Source organism: Palaemon carinicauda, chromosome 38 (genome assembly GCF_036898095.1).
Source record: "Palaemon carinicauda isolate YSFRI2023 chromosome 38, ASM3689809v2, whole genome shotgun sequence".
In the NCBI taxonomy this organism is placed as follows: domain Eukaryota; kingdom Metazoa; phylum Arthropoda; class Malacostraca; order Decapoda; family Palaemonidae; genus Palaemon; species Palaemon carinicauda.
The window spans coordinates 67,422,604-67,448,938 of NC_090762.1; the positions used below are offsets into that span (position 1 = coordinate 67,422,604).

Here is a 26,335-nt window from a genome sequence, read left to right on the forward strand (position 1 = left end):
AATTCACTGCAAGTTTGAATATCTGAATTTCTTCCGTTTCAACTGCCTGACTAGGAAGATCATTCCACAATCTGGTCACAGCTGGAATAAAACTTCTAGAATATATGCAGTGTTTAACCTTATGATGGAGAAGGACACTCTGTTATAATTAACTGCATACCTTGTACAGTTGGCTTCATTAATTTCGGTACACTTCACGGGAAGCTAAGGAGACGTCTGACAGTTGTACGTTGTAGCAAATAACGCTTTGTTTATAAGCAAAAGAGAAATCGTTGGCAACGCTGCCAGTAAAACAAAGTTGCTGACCTCATAAACATATAATCAAAAGCATTTGTTTATGATGTACGAAGATCTGTTAAGCAAATAATAAGATTTATCTATTCAGTATTTCGTAAAGTTAATAAAAATGTTTTTGATCACGTGGTTATAAGCTCAGTGAATTTGTTTTGCAGGCTACATTACTAACAGTTTCTCTTTTGCTAAACATACTGTTACCCGCTACAAAATACAGCTGTCAGTCTTCTTCTTAGCTTCCCGTGAAGTGTACCAGAATTAATGAAGCCAACTGTACAGCAATCGCCTAGTAGCAGCAACTTTCAGCATTTTCAACATTTGCAAGCCCTAGAAAATAGCACACCTTGTAAATTTTGCCCACCTACTCCAATGTCTACACTCTCCACAAAAGATGAGATGATAAAAACATGAAAAGGTATCAAAAACTGAAAAGCTGTTGTATTAGTAAACTTCATGCTGAACAAATATGCATCTGAGGAAACTCGTTAAGGTATACTGTTAAAAATTGGCATTTAAAACAGCAAATATCTGGCAACATTTATTCCAGGATTTTTTTCCGCTTTAAAAACGTATATATTGACGTAAAGGAGTGATATTACAGTCACTAATCCATAAAAGATAATAACAAAGTAGGGTAAAATTACGGTCGCCTGTATTTTATTGAAATACGGTTTAGAACAGTTTATTTTTCCGGAGAATTTCCGATTAAAATTACGGTTTTTCTTAACTGTGTATAACCAGAACTGCTGCATATCAGAGTGACAGATCAACCGCTAAACAAGTTTACGCTGTCAATTTCCTTGTTGAAAAAAAACTTTTACATCCAGAGACTATACCAAATAAATACTTATACTTCACATGTCAAAATCCTTTGACCTGTAGACAGAAATTAACTCTTTACTTACAGAAGAATTACATCTACATATTCTCACAGACTTAAAGGGGGTGGAAAATGACCGAACCATTCGGAAATTTCTGGGAATCGTGTAAGAAGACTGTTTCTTTTAGAAGGAAATGCCCATATTAATTGGGAAAACTTTATATACAAACAAGAAAATATCTGTATCAGATCAAGTTATGTAGATCATACAGTCTGAGTATCAAACAACCGAAAGTGAACTGAAAGAGACAGATATGCCTATGTTAGAAGAATTCAATTTACAAGTAAACAATAACGAAACTGAGGAACTTGCAATTCCTTTCCCTTCAAATAGAGGATACACATATGAATACTCATACACCAAATTATCTGACTAAGGGGAATCTAAAAATGTAAATTTTTAAGCGGCCAAATTGATACACAAACTGACATAGAAGAAGAAACCTAGTCATTAACAACAATAATAACAATAAAATAGATCTGTCATATATATACAATGAAGAGAAAATCATGTCAATCTGTTCAACATAAAATCGTTCGGTGAAACTTGAACTTCTGAAGTTCCACCAATTCAACTGCCTGATTAGGTAGATCCCTCCACAACCTGGTCACAGCTGGAATAAAACTACTAAAATACTATGCAGTGTTAAACCTTGTGAAGGAAAAGGCAGGAATATAATATACTGCATACGTACAGGATGGTACAGTATAGGAAGATATGAATGCAAAGGTTGGTCAGAACTATAAAAAATGTTATGCAACAGGCATAAAGAACTACAGTAATTGAAGGACTGTGTCAAAATTGGAATGATTTAGAGGAAAGTCGATTAGGACAGTCATATATGTCATATTTCTTGCGACAATTTTGATACAGTAGCCTATTGGATTTTATATACCTCCAAAAGCGAAAGTAAGAGTTTCCTCGTGCTACCTGATTTTTGTTCAGTGACAAAATACTAATACTGTCTGGGTTCCTGCAAAAAAAAAAAAAGAAAAAAAAAATGCTGAAATTCTGTAACAGGTGTACCGATGTCAGAAAGCTGTCCAGAGATGTTGTAAATTCAAAAGTCAACGAATTATTTTCTTTATAGTTCATAAATATTTTATTTTTCATCCGGAGTGCGATATACTTTGTTAATGCGACGATTTCTGATGAATGTTCTTCAGTTTTCTTCTATTTCGCACATTCACTGATTATGATATCAACATAAACATGATTGTAAATATTTTTTTTTACTTTAAACATACATCGTCAGTCCATACGGGGAACTTATTAGCCAAAGAAAATATGAAAAAAGACAGACATCTCTTTTGATTTCCCCACCTCGGGGAAACACCCAGTGGACGTTAGTTTTGTCCCGGAATGGAGATAACCGAATGGACCTTTTCGGGAAGGAAGGTCCTAAAATGGCCTGCCGAGAGGGTCTCTTTTGGGTGGCGCCCTCTTAAGGATCATCTTTTTGGGATCCCTCGATCGTCTACAGCTCTACACAACAACCTGGCTCGAATGGAACCCTGAGTTTGATTTCACGGGAAGAACAGGCCGACAAACAGCTACCTTGACACACATGATGGAAAAGAAACACATAAAGAGACAAAGCAATAGACGAGGACCCTAAAAGCTGCTTGAAATTAAACAAACATAAGTTAAAAGAAGGAAAGGTATGCAGACAAGAACCTAAAGAAATTTATTAAAGCTGACACTATAATCTGGACATGCTGACAGATAGATACAAAGACCTTGACAAGGCTACGACAGAAATATGTATTCATTGTGAGATTAATCAACTCCAAATGAAATTCATTATAAAAAATATACAGTATATATATATATATATATATATATATATATATATATATATATATATTTATATATATATATATATTATATATATATATTATATGTTTGTATTTATATTATACAAGTATATTACATTATATATGAATATATAATATATATGTATATATACATATATATATATATACATGAATATATATATATATATATATATATATATATATATATATATATATATATATATATATATATATATATATATATATATATATATATATATATATATATATATATATATATATATAGTATATGGAAAGAATATAAATGGGAATAATGGTAAGAGACAGGAAAAGAGCAGCAGGGATACGAGAGCAAACTAAAGTAGATGATATTTTGACATATAAGACATAGGTATGACATTTGATGAGAATGATAGAAATTAAATGGACTTTAAGTATAACAGACTGGGTCCCTAGACATTATATTGATCTGTAGGAAGGATCAGAAAACATATTTGCATACACACAGACACATACACACACACACACACATACACACACACATATATATATATATATATATATATATATATATATATATATATATATATATACATATATATATATATGTGTGTGTGTGTGTGTGTCTGTGTGTGTGCATGCTTACGTGCGTATGTGCGTGCGTGTGTGTGTCTGTGTGTGTATTAGTGTTTTCCTTTCCGCACACTCTGTTGGTGGTCGTACATTCAGATATTGTTATGTTATTGTTTTGAGAATCAATCAATATTTTCTGCTATTAGAAATATTCAACGTTCAACTAGAAATAGATGAGGAATGTGAATCGTTCATTAAAACCTGAAAAAATAGAATATGCAGAACATGAATTATTTCGATGGAGAAGTCTTTCCTCTTTACAGTAAAATATCGGTCAACATAACATTGAATTAATTCATATTGGGTTTCGAAGGCTGTGCAACTTTTAAAACTATTAAAAAAGAAAAAAAAATTAAGTTTACTGTGGAGTAGAGGCGACAAATAATAAGAAACTTCCAGACATCATGAAGGAAGTGAGAGAGAGAGAGAGAGAGAGAGAGAGAGAGAGAGAGAGAGAGAGAGAGAGAGAGAGAGGGAGAGATGATGATGATGATGATGAGCTGTTATCAAGAGTGTTAGCTGTACCAGCTGTCATAGAGCATGTGAGAAATAATTGGTATCTGTGAAGGAGGATAAAATCGGTTTTTCTTCTAAAAAAAGGAATTATAGTCGACGTTTCTTTATTTTTGTATGAGAAATCGCAGTTTTTTTTTCTTTCCTTGTCATTTATGATCAGAATAACCAAAACAGAAACCAAAAACTTTCATATTTGAAGGTGTTACCTGGATCTTCTAGAAGTTTCAACAAAAGCAAATAAGTTTAATGCAGTATATAATAAACCAGTAAATTATATAAATACATTAGCACACAAACATATTGTTATGAAAAGCACGCACATAAATGCGTGCTTGAGGTATTTACTTATCTATCTTTTCCCACTGTCTGGTTGTTGCAACAGATGGCTCTGTTGCTAAGCAACATCGACTTGGAAAATAACAAAATGTTAACCAGAGTACTTTAACATGATATGGAAAACCCGGTAGTAGTGAAACAAAATCAAAACAATATATTAGCCTGTTTCAGTGTGATAAATGAGGAAGTGTGGAATGTTGTTAAGTGACGTTTGCTTCATTCCCTTTTCCAAATCTCGAAGACTCGCAAATTCCGACCTTTTCTGCGGTTCGATTCCATAGATGGGAACTGGTCGGCGTTTATTTATGCCTCGGTTTCGTTGTCCATCCTCACGATGAGGCCGCGGGTTCCGCCCAAGCCTCGTTAAGCTCATGTATGTTGCCATGTGTATGCATAGGTAATAGGTATGCGTATGTGGACAACTTAGGATTCCAAACTAGGCATTGGCCCACCAGCACGCGGCCGGCTGGTCCCGGCGCCATGAGCTGAATCCTGACCCTCCTCCCCCCAGCCCCCTTGTTTGGGGAGTTGCGATTATCACGGGCGATTATCCCTCCTCCATCCCCTTACCACCTGACTCGTAACTCTCTCTCTCTCTCTCTCTCTCTCTCTCTCTCTCTCTCTCTCTCTCTCTCTCTCTCTCTCTCTCTCTCTCCTTCTTCTTCTTCTTCAACTACCTTAAAAGGACCATTCATTCCTATTCTGACTCCCGCAAAGTGGACTAAATAGAGATTTGCCACTCGGCTCTCTTCTTGCTCTCTTCTTTCACACAGGATTTAAAAAAAAAATAATAATAATAATGGCTGGTTCTCGGAATGATGCAGCATCATGAATTTCTTATTCTGTCATGTCGTCGTATCTTGTTCATCTCTTTATTTGTCCCATCCTTCTTGCACACTGTCTTAAATACCCATTCCTTCATTACATACAGTTATGAGGTACCATCATCTGCCGAGGAAAAAACATGTGTCCCCCTTTATTCCACGTGATTGAGGAAGGCTACCTTGGGAACGGAGCCCCAGAAGTATTTACCTTCATATTTTGCTGTGGCCTTTATAACCGCTGTGCCCTAAGCTCAACTCTTCCTAGAGGTCATGTCTCCACTCCTTGAAGAGGTTCGCCTATTATTTTCCCCTAACGACGAGGCCCTTCTTGACCATCAAAGGCCTCCTTTCCCTTGCCCCTTATTAGCCCCATATCCATCTTGACGCCTCCCTCCTCAGTCGTTTGTTCCCGGGTTGCTACAGCTCGAGGGCTTATTCAGGTGTCTCGGCCTCAGCAAAGATTCGTTTTCCTGATTATGTTTCGTGGAAGCTTTACTGCACAGAGGGTGGGGCGGGGGGTGGGGTGTCATGGCAGAGTTAACAGTTCAAGTATGGATGTGTTCGTGACCGTAGAAGGTGTGTAACCTTGTCTTCAGATATGTTTTACAGATGACGTGAACTACTGTAGTTACATTAACCTTTGCTGTGATTCTAAAAACACAGATAATGATAAATCTGTTTATTGTTGTGTGTCCGGCATATGTTATTAAAAAAAATTAAAAGTTATCAAAGACAACAACAGAAACATTGAGAGACTTCAATTCGTATGGTTTTCTTTTTATTATCATTTTAATTTTTCTTATTAATTATTTTCCTTGATATTTAGCACCTTTCCTTTTAAAACATCTTTCACACCATCTGTCATACCCTTGGTGAACTTATGTTGACCTTTCATTTCATTTCCCTTTCTTTTCGCCTTATATTCAAATACAAAGGAAGCCACATTTCAGATGAAGATGGGAATATAGTGATGCCAATTCCACTCACACTGAGGCCACATCTTCCGATTAGGATGTCAGCTGTACTGAAGGACATATCAAATCCTAATTTCATTATCCTAATTTTCCTCTGGAGGGAAAACCATCCCAGGCGTGAATTGTCATTAGCTGGACCCGCTCCATAACAGAACCTGCCTGACCTAATTAAGGGTATGTTAAACACAAGGTCTTACATCAGATGATGACACATTACCTCTAAACACGTGTCCAAAGTTTGGCCTACATCCTGTGTCGCTCCAGTCTTTTTGTATTGTTGCTTTGCGTCCCTTTTCCGGTGAAACCGTCACAAAACGAAAAGGAGAGAGGTGTTTGTGTGTGTGTCGCCCTTTGTTTTGGTTGTTCCCAATACTAGAAAACTTTTACTCTCCAACGACTGTCGTGTTGGAAAACGAGTGTATATCTCACAAAAATGTTGGGCCACGTCCATTTTCCACATTGAAAAGAAGATACGATGTCTCGAAACTTTTTTTTATGAATTATACTTTTTTCTTCAATCTCGTGAATTATACACAACTTGATTGATGCTTTCGTCCTAACATCTTTATTCTGCAAGCATATTGGAGTTTAGAATACAATTTGCAGGAAGGAATTATGTATGTATTAGGTGAATGTATGTATTCTCTCTCTCTCTCTCTCTCTCTCTCTCTCTCTCTCTCTCTCTCTCTCTCTCTCTCTCTCTCTCTCTCTCTCCAATGAACGCAAAAGTAAAGATTTTATCCTCAAACGACCAGGAATAATTATTATTAGCAAAAATAAGGCTGTAGATAATGCAGCTGGTATGATAAAATTTGTATATGAACAGTAACCAACTCATTATTTTCAAAACATCCATTTATTACCATGTGCTTATCTTATTTCTTATACGTTTCCAGTAACATGTTACTTAAAAATAGTAATATTAAGAAATTTTATATATAACCTCTACAGTCAATTATAATTGTGACGAAACAATCGAAAGATAATATTGAGGAAGGAATATATAATCAAATTTTTTATGAAAAGAATCAGGATTCTATTTTGATGCATCATCAACTTAATGCAATTGTTTGTTAGTTGGCTTTCATTCACCATTCAGTTGTGTCGATGCTCCTTTTGCTAATGATGGTGAACCTCTAATTACATCTTTGGTATTAATACTGTATTGCACAAGTATGGAATCGAATTGCATGCGACGAAATTATTCCTTAATTATAATAACACCAATGAGAGGTAAGCAGATTATAAAGGGCATGGTGTATAAAAGGGTGCCTATATGAAGTAATTTGAGACTTCATAAATTCTATTCCTCTAATAACTTATGAATTCTAACAAAAGATAATACTCGATCATGAGCAAGTTTTCACATAAAGCAAAATCCTTGCCTCTTAACTTTCATATAATTGGGGCCTGAACTGATTGTCCCATAAATAAGTGATGTCTTGCATACGCAAAATCGACCAATAACTCAACTTTCTCATAATGAGGGCCTGAACAGATTGTCCCAGTGAACCACATAAACTTTCAGGTCAGAAAGTCGGTTGCATTGTTTCGCAGTCCTTTTGTACTTCAACAAAATGATCCTGACATTTAACTTCGACCCCTGTCGATCGATTTCGGATGTTAAGTCATGGGATACACTTCATCACCTCCGGTATTTCCTCTCTTGGGAGAGAAATCAGAGCGTGTGAAATAAAGCCATGGCGTTGGATTTTTTTTAGAAATAAACCTGGAATGCTCTTCTAATGGTTTGCCTGTGTGGTACTATCGGTTGTCGGTTTCTCATGGACTTCACTCTGCAATGTCGGCTTCTGTTGGACTATTCCTGGGTTTGCCTGATCCCACTGGACTCGGCTGAGGCTTGTCTGATTTAACGTAACTTTACGTTGGTTTTGGTTTGAATGAAGTGGACTTTGATCTTATTTTACTCGATTCGAACGGGTGGTGCTTTGGTTACGATTAATCATACCATTATTGACTTTGTTCATGGTATATTTTAAGAAAATGAAAACCCATTTGCCACTTTTTATTGTTTTTTATCAACAATCAAACGGAAAAATCTCTCTCTCTCTCTCTCTCTCTCTCTCTCTCTCTCTCTCTCTCTCTCTCTCTCTCTCTCTCTTACGTAGTTATACAGAAATTTCTTGAAATCGGTTTTCTAGAAATGTATAGAATATTCTATATTTGATATCAGTCTTCTTGAAACTCCAATGGGCACTCCATAACTGAAATCGCCCCTGAAAGGAAGGAAGGGGAGTGAACACATTTCATAAGGATGAGTTCTTGAAATATCATTAAGTGTCGAGCCCGACCTTAATTTACCACATTTAGAATTTTAATTTTAGAATATATTTTTTTCTTACCAGGAGCTGTATTCACCCACAATTCCTATTTCAGTCATTAGATTACTAGAAGGCTAATAACGGTGAACACAGTTATAACACACACACACACACACACACACACACACACACACACATATATATATATATATATATATATATATATATATATATATATATATATATATATATATAACCGTTATCCCTACATTAAGGGGTCAGATGCCTGATGCGCCCTCTCCAATGCCTATCAAAGGCATCCTCTTCCACCAAAACCTCTTCTCTCTATACCATCCTTCTCATCTCGCCATCTGATTCTCTGCCTCTCTCTTGATCTTTTCCCCCTAACAGAAAGAAGGGAATTTTATAGATAGATAAATAGATGTTGTATGTGCACTTTTTAAGAGTTATGCTTTTATGAAATTGAACTTTCCCCAATTTGAGATGGGAAACATCTGTGTACCTTGAAGCGAATAACCATAAATGCTTAGACAAATAAAAAATTGCATTTTTATTCATATTTCAATCTATATCACTTAAGAAATGGAAATAATCTCCACAAATAGTATGATGAAATGAAATAGGTCATATCCCCCGAAAGAATCTTATAACTGATCTAGCTTTTCTTTCTGTTAAGTAGATCTCTTGATTTGAAGGTCTCCTTCCATCTGGGATATGTTTCATCTCAAAGGAAGGCTACCTCAGAGCGGTTTCGACGATCTTAGGAGCAAGGGATGGTGGGGGGATAACCCCTGGTGGGCAGGGATGGAGTAGGAAGGTTTTTGCCCAGTGATGAGTTGCCGGAGATGCCTTAGTGACATGATGTAATGAGAGAGCCACGGATAGGGCAGGTGTGTTTGTGTGTGTGTGTGTGTAAGCTAACTGGGTCACTATTGGGTTTATTGAACTGAGGAGCAGTAAGGTATTAACAATATTACGAGAGCCTATTCTTTCACATATACAGTAGGCATATATACACCCATATATATACATATACACCCATACATATATATATATATATATATATATATATATATATATATATATATATATATGTGTGTGTGTGTGTGTGTGTGTGTGTGTGTGTATATGTGTGTCTGTGTGTGTGTGCGTGGGTGATAGTTAAGCGTTATCAAAATTATTGATGTATTCGAAAATTAGTCTTGATATTCTTCATTTGAAAAAATCTTAAGATTCCTATTCATCAATACTGTTTTCAATATTTTTTGAGTTTGCAAAATATTCTTGATTTTCAGATCTTCACCGCCATAGCCTTTAAATTGAGGCATATATATATATATATATATATATATATATATATATATATATATATATATATATATATATATATATATATATATATATATATATATATATATATTTATATATACTGTATATATATATATATATATATATATATATATATATATATACAGTATATATATATACATATATATATATATATATATATATATATATATATATATATATATATATATATATATATATATGGCCATTAGCATTGTAGCATTCTTCTTTCAAAATTAAGGTTATCGTTAGCTAAATAATAATAATAATAATAATAATAATAATAATAATAATAATAATAATAATAATAATAATAATAATAATAATATAGTTCCTCACAGACAGATAGAGAGGTGAATGTTAGATGATATATAAAAATAGTTCATCGATGAATTGAGATATCCAATGTGGATCCGTCAATTTAAGAACCAATGAAAAGGGAGAATGCAAAGCTGACATACTAATTTGGTGGGAGTTGTGGGAGTTAGGAGTCGTCTTAATTTTGAAAAATTCAAGCCAAAACTAGAAAGTACGTGACAGATGTAAATACATGTATTGATGGGGGCGCTTACGGCAGCTGTAGTTTGGGACCATGCAGGTGTGTTTTTGTAAGTGCCTGATGGCTGCTGTAGACCTCCGCCGAAGGCAGGTGTTAATAAGGTTAGGTGCCTGCATGGATATATGTTTCTAACGTATTTATATAGAGCAGATGCTATATGCTGATATCCAGGTGTTTATGTGTGTTATGCTTAATTCCGACAGCTGCGTAGCTGGAAACATCTTAAAGAGGTTGTTCGAGAAAAGGAAAAGGACCAGTAAAACAGTTCTTTCCAGAATTGTCTTCCAGTTATTGGAGATGGAGTAATGATGAGAGAGAGAGAGAGAGAGAGAGAGAGAGAGAGAGAGAGAGAGAGAGAGAGAGAGAGAGAGAGAGAGCAGATGCATGAGAAACCACTGGTGTGGGAGGGATCCGTGATGGCAGTCCCAGAACGCGTCAGATGGCTTCGAGTGACGCAGGTGCAAAGCCTCTAAGTCGGAGAGAACGTCACGAAATGGCTCAAGTTAGACAATCCGGATGAACTGAATGAATACGGAGAAGGTTAATACATTTATTTAATATAAACGAATAAGCATGAATAAAATAAAAAAAAGATCGAAAGCACTAGCAGTTGTTCGAAAATTAATCACATGCCATTTCCTTCTCGTGTTTTCCTTTTTTGGTGGGAAAAAAGTTGTCGTAAAAGGAATTAGAGGTGGGAGTCATTAGCGAAGAGAACGGAAGACGTCAATAATGAGAGTTGCAACAACATCAAATAATTTCGCAAGCAACAGCAAGCAGGTGGAAAAGGGGACCGTCAGCAGCTGTGAAATGCAGTTTCCCTTGAATATCGCTCCTTTAGATCTATTGCAAGATAGAAACAACAGCCGGAAATGTACTACGATGGTTCGTGTACACTTCGTTACTCAGGAGTTATTTTGGAATCTCCATTCATACGTGGAGCCGTCCATCTGTTTACATGTGCCTACCTATACGCCCACTTACACATGATATTTGCATATTCTATATGTGATATGTCATTCGTCACTTGAAGAATTATATTTTTGTGTTTACTTTAGTTTTATACATACATATATATATATATATATATATATATATATATATATATATATATATATATATATATATATATATATATATATATATATGTGTGTGTGTGTGTGTGTGTGTGTGTATAATATATATATATATATATATATATATATATATATATATATATATATATATATATATATATATATATATATATATAAATTATATATATATGTATATATATATATATATATATATATATATAAATTATATATATATATATATATATATATATATATATATATATATATGCGTGTGTGTATATCACTAACACTCGTGATTTTACACAAGGAAAATATCAAACACAACTGCATTTAATATGTGTGTGTGTGTGTGTGTGTGTGTGTGTGTGTGTGTGAATAGTTATGAACTTACACTCTCGCATAAATAGATAATAAAGGTTTGGGTGCATATACCATCAGCAAGGGCAGACATTTCGCTTTTCAATGGGCGATTTGACCAAGCCGCTTTAAGAGAACTGTTCCAAACCCTGCATTAGCAATATGTAATGTCATCAAGGTGCAGAGGAAGTAAAGCATAGGTCAGAAACGTGTATGGCGGAGCTGCTGTGGTGTGTGCATTCAGGGTGGCCCGCTGGGGACTAAAACATCTGTTGGCCGATTGACTGGGAGAGAGCAAATGGAGGGTGGGTGATTTCGTTGTAAGAGGCCAAATAGGGTGGAAGGCATGGAGTGGGATCTGGGTAGGGGTGAAGGGAGGTGTCCATGTGAACTTTCTTCCCCTCTATTCATCAACCCCTTCCCCCCTCCCCTCCGCCATCCCACACTGCAAATCGTGAGACCTTAAACTTTTGCCTTGAGTTGCTTATCAACAGCTTGATTCCAGCGTGGAACCAAAACAGTTCTCTAGATTAATGTCAAAACTTACAGGACCCGAGAGACGCAGCTGGAAAGGCGATAGGTTAGTCCGAGCAGTTGGTGTTGAAAGCTCACGAACACCTGGTGACAGCAAAAGACACAGATGGACTTTAAATATGTGCTATCATTGGAATGGAATGGTTTGCAGATCCACCAAAGTTCAGAAAGAAGAAGAATCGCATCTCGCCACCGTTACTTGTTGGCGCTTAAAGTGTAAACACGAGAATAACTTCAACAAGCAAAGCATGAATGAATGAAGAAATTGTTTTTCTTCCATTGACGAGAGCTTGTTTGTACGTTTGTATGAATGCGTACGTTAGTGCGTTCGTGTTACGTGAGAAGGTTGCCCCAGCTGCCACCCACCCCGCCCACCTGCCGCCTCGAATGGGCGGAGCGTGTTAGTCTGGCCGTCCATATATACGTGGGTATCCCTCGCCAAACCGTATTCACTGGCTAGAAGTTGACGAGTGTAGTAGGCTGTTCGCGTTGTTTCTCGCAATATATCACTCTCTCTCCCGTCGAGTATTTGTGAAAATGAAGGCCCAGCGTTGCGTCTCTCCCCTTCAAGCTGTCATGGGCGTGTTGGAGGGCAAAATCACGAAGCATGAGGCCAAGGCCGAAGCGACACAGGTCCTCATGTATCTCGACCGCCTGCAACAGTTGGTGCCTGAGTGCCCAAAGGATCGTCCCATCTCGCGCCTTGAACTCATTCAAGCCGTCATTGACTACATATGTGATCTGGAGGACAAACTGGCGCTCCCACTCGACGTCCAGGAGGACAACGAGATCGGTGATGACTCCGTCTTTGAGGATAACGCTGACGGCAGTAAACCTTAACATCTCCCTTTCAACGCCACCAAAGTTTTTTTTTTTTTTAATTATTATTATTATTAATATAAGGTGTTCAGGCCCTATAACGTCTGGGGCGGAAGTCTTGGCAAGAAACAAAAAAAAGAGAAGGGCCGAAATCAGACCTTTTCACCCACCCCAACCTCCAAATTCCAGCTGGCCCTTCCAGGTGTGCGTGTAGTGATCACAGATGACCTCGAAAGGTGACCAATTGTAGCCCGAGACAGTAAAATGCAGCGGTTTAGAAAGAAACCAAAACATGTGGCGAAGAATCCTTGACGGAGATGTGGAAACGAACTCTATATAGTCAGAGGAAGTGACATCACACCAACCAGCTGGCCTTTTCTCGAAGATCCCAAGAAACTGGATATAGCTACCTATCCCACGCCCGGCATTTCAGCGGCACACCCGTAGGTCCTTTTGCTTATTTGCGCTCTTTGATGATCAGTTTATATTTAATCTAATACGTCTTGTTAAATCGTATATGATGTAGATTATCTTCCATAAGTTAGAATTTGATTGTACATTGTATGATGCATTATTTTCAGTAATTATTCACATCTTGCCCATTTATGTAAAATTCTTAAATGCCTTTGAAAAATTCTATAATTTAAAATATTCTATCAAAGACTAAATTCTACAAGACTAATGTTTATTCTGTAGATATTTCATAACAAGTTCATACTTTTCGTTTGTGATATTGATAAGAAAAGAATACAATAGAAAGAAACAATTTGGCACATGAAATATTTAGATTATCGTTTTTATCGACTTATACCTATTGATATCACGATACCTTATCTAATTGTAAATGATAAGTAATAGGTACTAATTTACTGATTCTGAGTAACAATGTCTTCTCTCCACTTCCAGGTGTTGGCAATGAATCTGATTTCTTCACTTGATTATGAAAATCGATGTTTGAGGAAGAAAAAGAGTGTCATTTGGGATCGCCCCAAGACCTCCCCCGCAAGATCTCTGGCCCAGCTTTCCCATCTGAAACTCAACGAAGAAGTTATCCACCTTTATGATTTGACCTTCATCGTGTTTTACGATCCCTTCATCGTAGCCGCTTGAAGACCACTCCAATCATTTGAGCTGAGTAGACCTAAACGTAGGTGTGAGGTCTTCAGCTTCGGAAGTCAGTTTATGGAATGTACTGAATAACGAGCGATTTCGTCTTAATCCCTCGGACACTTCCGGTTCTATTTGTGTGTTTGCTTTGAATGCAGACAAATATAAACAGTACAATACGTTCATACATACCTGATGATTTTAAAACAAAAGTGAATATCTGATTGAATTGCAAGTTTGTTATGTGTAACAGTAGTACAAGAATTATGCTTAAGTACATTGGAAAATACTGGTTTTTAAATAGGCAAAAAGGCATTTCCTATTATTCGTAGAATATACTTATATCTGGTCATGTTATCTTTTATATTAAAAGGACTTAAGATAGATAGACACCAGTGTTTTCGAAACCAAAGTTAAGATTATTATTTTAATATTCTGCCACTTTGCATTGCAATTAAATTGTATAATACAACAGCTTATTTGAACCATGTTATTATAAAGTGTTTATTTTTATATTTTACTCCATAACTTATTAACGTAACATTAACATATGTAGGCACAAATTTTATTTGAATTGTGTATTGAAAATTCTATTTGATGCATATTGGTAAATACTTTACGTGAGAGGAATGTGAAAGTAGAATAGATCTTTTTTCTTATCCGAAAAAAATAAATATTTATTTTTCTAATAAAATCTTTCATTCTATCCTGTGGAATATAGAATATCAGATAAGTCTTGGGAGGTTACACTCCTAATTTGAGATAGAACCTATTGTGAATCTCCCAGTCTCTTAATAATAATGCATCTGCCCTTTTTCTATAGCAGTAAAATAGAAACTTTCATCGATGATTAATTCTTATATTATATAAATGATTTCAGGACTGGCTATTAAAGATATATATATATATATATATATATATATATATATATATATATATATATATATATATATATATATATATATATAATATCATCATTACCAGCTGTTACTAGTCCACTGCAGAACAAAGGCCTCAGACATGTCCTTCCACTCCCGCCTGTTTATGGTCTTTCCATGCCACGAACTTTCTTAGTTCGTCTAGCCATCGTCTTCTCTACCTTCCCTTGCTTCTTTTACAATATATATATATATATATATATATATATATATATATATATATATATATATATATATATATATATATATATATACACACACATATATATATATATATATATATATATATATATATATATATATATATATATATATATAAACGTAATTCAAATGAGTTAATAAAATAATCTGAGGTAGTTGGTAATTAAAATTTCTAATTTTCCTATAACGTTAATCATTAATTGTGGGTCACTACCCATGAGGTTGAGGAGGGAAAGCAAATCGCTTCAACACACGTATTCCTTTATTACAAAATGTGGCTCGTGATTGCATATAAAGATTCAAGGCGTCTGGTTTCAGTTCCACTTTCATCAGAATAGATGCTCACCAGAACGTCAGCTGGGCAAGCGTAATCCCCCAATCCCTAACTGTGGTGCCCAACCACAGCAGTGCCCTCCCAAGTAAACAGCATAAACTCACGGTCCCGGGCGGGCGAATGCTGCTAGCCAGGTTTCAATGTTTTTGATAGTTTTCAAAGTGGCTTATAGAGATGAATATGAAAATGAGCCTAATTATATCATAAATTATATAATAGGATAGTTTTCTTAAAGCAGTTGCGAGATTCTTTTCAGTTTATTCTGGCATCGAATCAGGTATAGGCCTATTCATTCATTCTCTGATGCTTTGTCCATCCGCCTTGAATTGGCATGTTCACTTGTCTTGATTCGCGTAAAAATTTGGTTTGTTCATTATTTTTGTGTGAGACTGGTCATGGGTGTGATAATTGATACTTATTGTGTGGAACTGGAGAAATCAGATAGTACGCATTTTTGGTCCATGAGTTCAAGGAGGAAGTTTGGATATTAGACGCTGCTCAAGTAGCCATGGCTGCAAAGATATTTGTTGTAAAATAAACATTACGTGAATATCTCTCTCTCTCTCTCTCTCTCTCTCTCTCTCTCTCTCTCTCTCTCTCTCTCTCTCTCTCTCTCTCCTATGTCAGCCTGCAGATTTTATCACATAGCAAGGTCCCTCAGAATCTTTTAATATAGTCAAATATTTTTTTCTCATTTTGATGTGTCGTCACATGTTCATTTTGCTATCGTTAGTGATGTGCTCCTTCAAAAATTAGCCCTATGAGGATTCCAGTGTTGCTAAATAGAGAAATTTGAGAGTACACTAGAAAAGCTTACAGAGAGTGCAGACCTCCGCCACGGCAGCTTATTTCTCGCAACCAGCTTGCCTTTCCCAGAATCAATTTTAACCTTAGGCGTTATTGTAGTCTGTGTGACAACCATGTTCGAACTTGGGCTTAAGGTTAGGGTTAATTCGGTTGACCTTTTGCTCAACCTTGACCTCGGACCTCGACCTTAGATCTAGGATTTTCAAAATTGATTCACTTCCACGTCTCACCATAACAATTAATCCCTGAAATTTTCACTACTCTACGAAAACAATTATGACCTAGAAGTGGTTCATAAAAAAACAGGTAAACATAAAAACAGGGGCGAAAATATAACCTCCTCCCAAATTTGTTGGCAGAGTTCTTAAGACAAAGAGTAAGCTGATTTTTTAGGATTTGTATGTATTTGGGAGATAAAAGGCGAAGTTAGAGAGGTGTGGTGCATCATGGTTAATACAAACAAATAAAATATACTTTTTTCATCGGTGCATTGAAATTATATTACACCTACAAAATTACATAAAAATTCTTTGTTTTCTTACCTGATATTCTACAGTCTACGCTTAACTCCATTTTCTTTATATTACTGAACCTATTAGAAAACGATATTCTCGCATCAACTATCACATATTACCATCATTATTACTACTTGATAAGCCACAACCCTAGTAGTTGTAAAAGCAGGAGGCTACAAACCCAGGGGCTCCAACAGGGAAAATAACCCAGTGAGGAAAGGAAACAAGGAAAAATAAAATATTTCAAGAACAATAACAACTTTGAAATAGATATCTCCTAAATAAACTATAATAGCTTTCACAAAACAAGAGGAAGGGAAATGAGATAGAATAGTGTGCCCAAGTGTACCCTCAAGCAAGAGAACTCTAGCCCAAGACAGTGAAAGACTATGGTACAGAGGCTATGGCATTACCCAAGACAAGAGAACAGTGGTTTGATTTTGGAGTGTCCTCCTAGAAGAGCTGCTGACCATAGTTAAAGAGTCCTTCTACCCTTACCAAGAGGAAAGTAGCTACTGAACAATTACAGTTCAGTGGTTAATCCCTTCGTTGAAGAAGAATCGTTTGGTAATCTCAGTGTTGTTAGGTGTATGAGGACAGAGGAGAATATGTAAAGAATAGGCCAGACTATTCTGTGTGTGTGTGTAGACAAAGGGAAAATGGACCGTAAACAAGAGAAAAGGATCCAATATAGTACTGTTTGGCCAGTCAAAGGACTCCAAAACTCTCTAGCGGTAGTATCTCAACAGGTAGCTGGTGACCTGGCCAACCTACTACCTATATGCTTGGCTCCAGTGATATACATCATAAATACTCTAGTAATAGTAATTTGTGTAATTTTATTAAGACTGATATAAAGATAATTTTTATTTCATTCACATAAATCAGCATTTTTTTTTTAAATCTAGGCTAAGAATTTTTACAGCAAACGAAAGTTAAAGAAATGTTTACAATGAGAAAACATTTAGTTAAATACTACTAAAGCCCTCACAACATCCTACAGAAATGGCACTCTGGTATTTTCTCATATTATATTAATGGTTTTTTAATGTATGCTTGGGTGTTTAATTCATTTAGATGATCAAGCTCTTTAATGGTTGTTTTCTTTTCTTTTATATTTATCTAAGTCAAATGTGGAAGAAAATTTAAGAATCTCACTGTTACTGAATTACTGTTGAATACCCCGATTCATAGCATTCATTTTTCTTCTTCTTCGACTAGAGCTTTTCCCGCTATGCAGGGTCGCCATTGCCAGAAAGCTGTTTCCAATTTCTGCCGTCTCTGATGTCCTCTACTGTGAGATCTTCCTTCTCCATATCTGCTGTTACACACTCCATCCACCTTCTCTTTGGTGTCCCCCTCCCCCTCCTACCTGGAACATCCATCTCCAACAACCTCCTCCCAACATACTCCTGGTCTCTCCTCATTACGTGCCCAAACTAGTGCTCTCTTTTCTTGGATTTTCTTTGTTACCTCTGTAGCATTCTCATCTCAGCAACATCCATTTTCTTCTCAAAGATCTTTTTCATGGACCAGATCTCTGCACCATATGTCATGGCAGGTCTCACTACAGTTTTATGTACCTTTCCCTTTAACTTTAAGTTTATCCTTCGATCACACAACACTCCCGACACTCTTTTCCAATTATTCCATCCAGCTTGAATTCTACTGTTCACTTCCATTTGGAGTTCTGCTGTTTCCTCCACATATGACCCTAGGTACTTGAATTTTTCTGTCCTCTTCACTATTTCAGACCAGCAAATGTATATCATTCAATTGGTTCTGCGGGTTGCAACACATATACTCTATTTTTGTTCTACTGATCGTTAGTCCTCTACTCTCCAATTTCTCTCTTCATCTCTCCAGCTTCCCCCTCCAATTCTTCTCTGGTTTCATCACACATAACTATATCATCTGCAAATAGCATGGTCCATGGTGACTGTTCCCTCACTCTTCCAGTAATTACATCCATTACTATATTAAACAAGTAGGGGCTTAATGGCGACCCCTGGTGTAACCTAACCCCCACTTCAAACGTCTCAGTCAAACCAACACTCGTTCTCATTTGTGTGTCTGCTCCTTCATACATATCTCTGATCAGTCTAACATATTTCTCTGGTGTTCCCCTCTCTCTCAAATATCTCCATATCTCCTGTCATGAAACTCTATCATAAGCCTTCTCTAAGTCAATAAATACTAAATACTGGCATAAATCCAGACTGATCTTCTCCAATCTTGGTCTCTTCCCTTATCCTACGCTCTATAATCCTTTCCCAAAGCTTCATAGTATGTGGGAGGAGTCTGATTGCCCTATAATTATTACAATTTAGTACATATCCCTTTTCTTTGCATGTGGGTATTAAAAAGCTATTCCTCCACATTCTTGGCATCCTTTCTTTCCAGTGTATCTTTTTCATCGAATCCCACAGCATATCCACTCCAAATTCCCCCAAGCATTTCCAAACTTCCACTGGGATCGCATCAGGTCCCGTAGCTTTTCAATGTTTCATCTTGCTAAGAGCAACCTTAATTTCTTCTCTATCTATATCTCTTATCATTCCTAAGTCTGGATTTCCATCTGCAATTATAGATCTTGGATTTTCTTCATTAAGCAATCTTTCAAAATACTGCTTCCACCTTCCTTTTATATCACTTGAGCTACACATTATCACTCCATCCTCATTCCTTATCTGCTTAATGTGGGCAATATCTTTGGTCGCTTTATTTCTTCCTTTAGCAATCTTATAAATCTTCTTTTGACCCTCCCTTGTGTCCAAATCTTCATATACATTATCCAATGCTTGTTATTTTGGCTGTGCCACCGCCACTTTTGCTTCTTTCTTTGTTAATCTACTTCTCTCCTTATCTTCTTCAGTGCCTGTTTCATCATACCTTGTTTTTGCATTTCTCTTCATCTTAATTTTCTCTTGTACATAAGTATTTCACCACCAAGTTTCTTTATCTCTTGGCCGTTTTCCTGTTGACATTCCTAAAACGTCTTTGCCAACTCTTTTCAAAATACTGCTGTTCCATTCCTACCGCTCATACACATTCTCATAATCCCAGGTGCCAAGCTCGACTAAAACCCTCTATGAATCTATTCCTATATTCTGTTTCTTTCATCTTCCACCAGCTAATCTTTGGAATCTTCTCTTGCCTACCTCTTATTGTTCTCTTCCTATCCCAGTCTACTTTCAAGAGTCTATGCTGGGGGTTATAGCTTCTCCTGGGAATATTTTACAATTTCTTTTCTTTTAAATGCACCCTTCTACCTAATACACAATCATTTTTGGATTCTTGTCCATCACGTTTATACGTTGTAAGATACTTTGGCTGTTTTTTAAAGAAAGTGTTGATTACTTCCATATCAAAGGCTACAGCAAAGTCCATAACCCTTTCACCATCTTGATTCCAATCTCCCAAAGCCCATCTTCCATGTATTTTTTCCAGGCCCTGGCTATTTCTCCCTACATGACCATTTAGGTCTCCTCCTATCATTAACAGTTCTTCATTTGGTATGTTAATCCTTTCCTGATCCAGCTGTCTCCAAAAATCGTCTTTTCCTCTTCTGTACAACATGTCTGAGGCGCATACAAACTGATAATATTTAGTATTTCTCCATCACATTCTAGTTTCATACACATTATTCTATTATTTAGTCTTTTCACCTCCACTACACAACTCTTGACCTTTCCAGTTAGTATGATTCCAACTCCATTCCTTTCTCGTTCTGTGCATCCATTATAAAAAAGTTTGCACCCTGCTCCAATCTCTTTGGCTTTATTTCCCTTCCATCTTGTCTCCTGCACAAACAAAATCTGGACTTTCCTCCTCTCCATTATATTGGCAACTTCTCTTCCACGTTCTGTCATGGTTCCACCGTTCAAGGTGTCAATTCTAATAGAATTTGGAGCTCTCTTCTTTAACTGCATTCGCCCACTTTGCAGCAGCCCTTGTCTATTTCTCGCAGAGTTAGGGCAATGTATCTGCGAGTCGCCTACGGGGTACGCCCTAGCAGTCATCAGTTCATCTATAACGCCTCACATTTCATGGGTTTTGGCGGGAATTTTCACAACCGGATTCCCTTCCTGACGCAACTCTCCCAATATATCAGGGCTTGGGACTGGCACCTAGCACTAATCAAAAATTTGAATCGGTAGAATCTCACAAGTTAAAAATGGGTACAAATCTTTTCTATTGAGGAACTTGACATAAGTCTCGTTCCATAGTTTACTAGTTACCTATAAATTGAACTTTACTACTCTTAATACCTTACTTTTCTGCATCTTTACCAAACTAGGCTGATTCTCTTGTTTGGGCCTATGGCCTTGTAGCATTCTGCTTTTTCAAGTACGGCTGCAACTTGATAATAATAATAATAATAATAATAATAATAATAATAATAATAATAATAATAATAATAATAATAATAATAATAATAATAATAATAATGTAAGGCTAGAGTGGAAATGTGTTAGCCCTCGAGCCGTAGGGATAGCAGATCGAGTGCTGCCTAGGACCGTGAGTTTAAACTGTTTACTGAAGAGTGTTACGATCAGCTATAGATGTAAATTCTGCTTAAATGTTTTATTCACCCACTGAGATACTACTGTTAGAGAATTATTTGGTTCTTTATCTGGCCAGTTAGTGCTACAATGGATCCCTCGCAGGTTACTGTGCATTTTTCCTTTGCCTATGCAAACACCGAAGAGTCTAGCCTATACTTTCCTCATACGCCTTACAACACTAAGATAACCTAAAAAAAATTTTCATTCAAGGGATTAACTGCTGCTCTATAATTGTTAAGTGGCTACTATCCACTTGGTAAAAATAGAAGAGATTCTTTAGCTATGATGATCAGCTCTTCTCTAAGAGGGACCAGAATTGAATGGCAGTCCATAAGTACTCACACCCAAAATGTAACGAGTTAAAGTCGAAATGTTTTGATCATTTAGTTCCAAGAAAGACACATTGTGTTGGAACATGTCTCAAGTTCAAACATACAAAAGCTTGGCGTATTAAAGACCTGGGCAGTCATTCTTTGGTGGGATACCAGTAATCCTGGGTTTTCTTTTGGAAAAAACTAATTATATCTATATTCCTTCATTACCACACACACACACACACACACACATATATATATATATATATATATATATATATATATATATATATATATATATATATATATAGATAGATAGATAGATAGATAGATAGATAGATAGATATATATATAGATATATAGATATATATATATATATATATATATATATATATATATATATATTACGGCTGTATTTCTACATAAATCTGTTATATTTGAAAATTAATACCAGGCTTCTTAGAAAATTATGCAACTCCCAAACAGCAATATATAAAAACACTGAATATCCAAAGGTCTCTTACGTACACAAAACTGGGTGATTATTTTACTTGAACTATTGAAAAACGACCTCTTACTTTGGTTCTTAGTCAGGGATTATGAGCAAGCACTAATAAAAATATTGGTGATAGAAATAACACACACTTCAAAAATAAATATATTCTACAAAAAGTTACAACAATAATACAAAAGAATTATCACCAAAATTAAATTATTCAAAATATCAAATCTGAACAAAACCTTAGATCAAGACAAACGAAAGACTGAAAAAAATTATACAATCACTTGTTTCACTGGAAATTTAATTTATAAAAATATTCAATTTTGATAATTAATGAAAATAGTTAACACTTTAACACTCCAACGATCAACCACTAAATGAAATTTACATAAATGTAACTGTCAAACTTAAGTCTTTTTGGTTCACATAACAGGTTACCGAACAGGTAAGCAAAATAAATACACTCCACTCTATCCTAAACTCACAGGGCCAGTTACAAAAATTTATGTTAAACAAGTACTTACATTAACACAATACACTTGAAATATCATTCAATGGATTCGTCAACGTTTGAACGCACTGCACACGATATATGTTGGATAGAAATCGTTAATCACGTTTGACGGCACACACTTGATGCACTTTGAAAGGAGAGAGGGGGTTAGCTCTTTCAAAAGGATATGCTGAATCTCTTCTGCTCCTTATGATTTCCTAGGGGCATATATATATATATATATATATATATATATATATATATATATATATATATATATATATATATATATATAAAACGAGTTAAAGTCGAAATGTTTTATTCATTTACTTCAGAGAAAGATGCTTTGTGTTGGATCGTGTCTCAAGTCCAAACATAAGAAATCTTGGCGCATTAAAGGCCTGGGCAGTTGTTCTTATGTGGGATACCAATAATCCTAGGTTTTCTTTCAGAAAAATTATTACATTTATGACTTAATACTTCTAGATAATTCTGGTAGATCATTCTCGTGGCATGGGGGCAAGGCTCTAGTGACAAGGTTGCCAACATAGAAAATTGAACAGGGGTACAAACCTTGCTTGCAGAGCAACCCACTCTCAGCTAACTCTGCCCACCTCCCTCCTTGAAACAATAAAAAAAAAAAAAGAGTGAAACTATTTCGAGAAATTTCAAGCACATTCTAACCACATAGGAATATAAACATGACGTAATACCTCATGTTCATACCTCATATTAGGTCTAGGCCTATTACCTCGTGTGTGATACAGAATACCTAAAAGAGATTACATAAGACTTCGTAACAAAATACGTGAAACAAAAAGTTAATTCTTACAAATAACGTAAATTTACATATACTGGATTAATTTGAAAAATACAATTAAATGAATGACGAAAGTCTTATGTAATTTACATACATTTACTTAAACCTACAGGAGTGAGACCCATCTTACAAGCTGGCTATACATCTCCTAAATACACAAATAAAATAAATGAATAAAATATTTACTCTATACTAGACCAGCTTTGTAAGAATATATATGTGTGTATATATATATATATATATATATATATGGATTATGTGTGTGCACATTAAGCTACGAAAGGAAACAAATAACATAGAATGATATCGTATTTATACAGAAAAATAGGATCCCTAAAATGTGAGTTGCTTGGTGATTCCAGATAAGTAGTTTTTCAGGAAAGCGGATAACGGAAAAAGAGACCTGTCCTGTGATAGGGATGTAAGAAAAGCTATTACCTTCCAGCCTTTCTTTTTAGCAAAAGGCTGGGCCCACTGTCAATAACTATAGAAACTGTTGCCTTGCAGTTGGACAATTTAGCCAAAGGCTAGGCCCACCATCAATAACTGTGGTTGATGACTGCAAGGGCATGTGATTGTAAAAAACCCTCTGCAAAATTATGAACCATGCCTGATGCTTTTAGAAATCTGAATGACATGGCTCAGCATCCCCTTGCTGGTATGATAAATGGACGAGGGGTATTGCAGGTTTCACTACTGCGGCCAAAGAAGTTAGTGACAGGATGGAAAATGAGAGCAGGTACTTGGAATGTTGGTTCACTAACGGAAAGATTGAGGTAGATAGTGGATGTGATGGAGAGGTGGAAGATAGATGTCTTGTGTGTAAAAGAGACTATATGGAAAGGAAATGGATCTAGAGGGATAGGAAATGGGTATAAGCTCTATTACAGCAGGTCACGAGAGGGAAGAAATGGAGTTAGGGTTGTTACATTCAACTATCGTACATGACATAGATTATGCAAATCTACTGAAAAGTTTATCAAACAATAGCAAAACATTACAGCAAAAGAAAATGATAGCCAGCAAACATAGAATAAAACTATATTTAAGATTTAACATAAGTATTTACAGCATTACACAAGATACACCAAATACTCACAGCACACCAAAACTAATCAATAATATAAATGTTCTTACAAAGAAGCAGGTCTTGAAATGACTTCATAAACTTCTATGCAGCGAGGTACAAACGACGTTGCTTAGTTTGATATATAAAAATAAAAATGCAAGAACACGGCTTCTGATGATGAATGTTCTAAGTATCAAATTTTTTTTCTTCTTCAAGATAATCTATCATTGTGCGTAGTCACTATGTTTCAGAGTCACAAAGGGTGTAGCTGAAAAAAATGTCTACAAAAATCAGCTGTGCATCGTCTATTTTGCTCTCTCCCACTCGTCCCCTGTTCTTTACATACAAGGGACCACTACTCCCAAATGTTCCTGACAGATGAAAAGCGCCCAGGACTAGCATTACGCAACAGGGCGGAGTGCCAGGGGCTCATTATCGAACCTTTTTGCTGGCGCCGAAGCAGTATCTAGAACTCTCGTCCCAGATCACGACAATATTTTCGAGTTACAATTACATTAACTTATATAAAAAAGGAATTGTTTTATTTTTACATTAACATGTAGGAAATAAAATCAATTGTTTTATTTTTACATCAACATACATGAAAAACAAACTCATTTTCACAAGTTTCATAATACAAGTTTCATAAATTCAGCGCACATTTAGTTACGTTAGCTTCCAACAATTCCTGAACAATTGGGTTTCTCAAAAACTCCTGTACATTCAACTGCGCCATCTTGTACTTTACAAAAAATTATACCTCTCCCCCAAAAATATATCCTAACAATTCATGGAATCCTATCAATACAAAACTGGTCAAACCTTTCATCAAAGCATGGCCCGGTTATCACCAATATCTAAATCAGATTCGCTCGATCCCAGGGTCTGGGCACCAAATAATATATACTACGACTAGCAAATTACATAAATTCCCAACCTCCCAAACTCACCTGATTTACATTACATAAACTGATACAAAAGAGAATACCTCCAAGCTCTGAGAATAATACGTAGCTCCCAGATGATAATATATATGAACACTGAATATCTAAAAGTCTCGTTACGTAAACACTTAAAAAATAAAACTGAGTGATTACTTTACTTGTAACGGGAACTATTCTTGAATCAACCTTTTATTTCAGTTCTTAGTCTGTTGATTATTGGTGATCGAAATAATACATACTTTACAAAATATATATGTTCTATAAAAATAACAATTCAACAGTAATACCAAAAATAAATCACTCGAAAATTAAATCTGAACTAGACCTTAGACTAAGACAAAATAACACTTCAAAACTTATACAATTACTTGTTTAACTAGAAATTAAGTTACAAAAATTTTTAATGTTTACAATTAAAGAACAAGATTGACACTTTAACACTATAGGAAATAA

General features: G+C 35.7%; 1 protein-coding gene across 1 annotated transcript; it reads left to right on the plus strand.

The window, feature by feature from the left end:
• Positions 1–12,886: 12,886 nt before the first annotated feature.
• Positions 12,887–15,028, plus strand: LOC137630228 (protein extra-macrochaetae-like). Its single transcript, XM_068361685.1, has 2 exons — positions 12,887–13,713; positions 14,177–15,028. The coding sequence occupies exon 1, from the start codon at positions 12,989–12,991 to the stop codon at positions 13,289–13,291; it is 303 nt and encodes a 100-aa protein (XP_068217786.1). The 5' UTR covers positions 12,887–12,988; the 3' UTR covers positions 13,292–13,713; positions 14,177–15,028.
• The last annotated feature ends 11,307 nt before the right edge of the window (positions 15,029–26,335 follow it).

What these genes read in the sequence shown, in the direction of transcription:
- LOC137630228 (XM_068361685.1), top strand. Translation starts at nt 12,989, where the DNA reads ATGAAGGCCCAGCGTTGCGTCTCTCCCCTTCAAGCTGTCATGGGCGTG.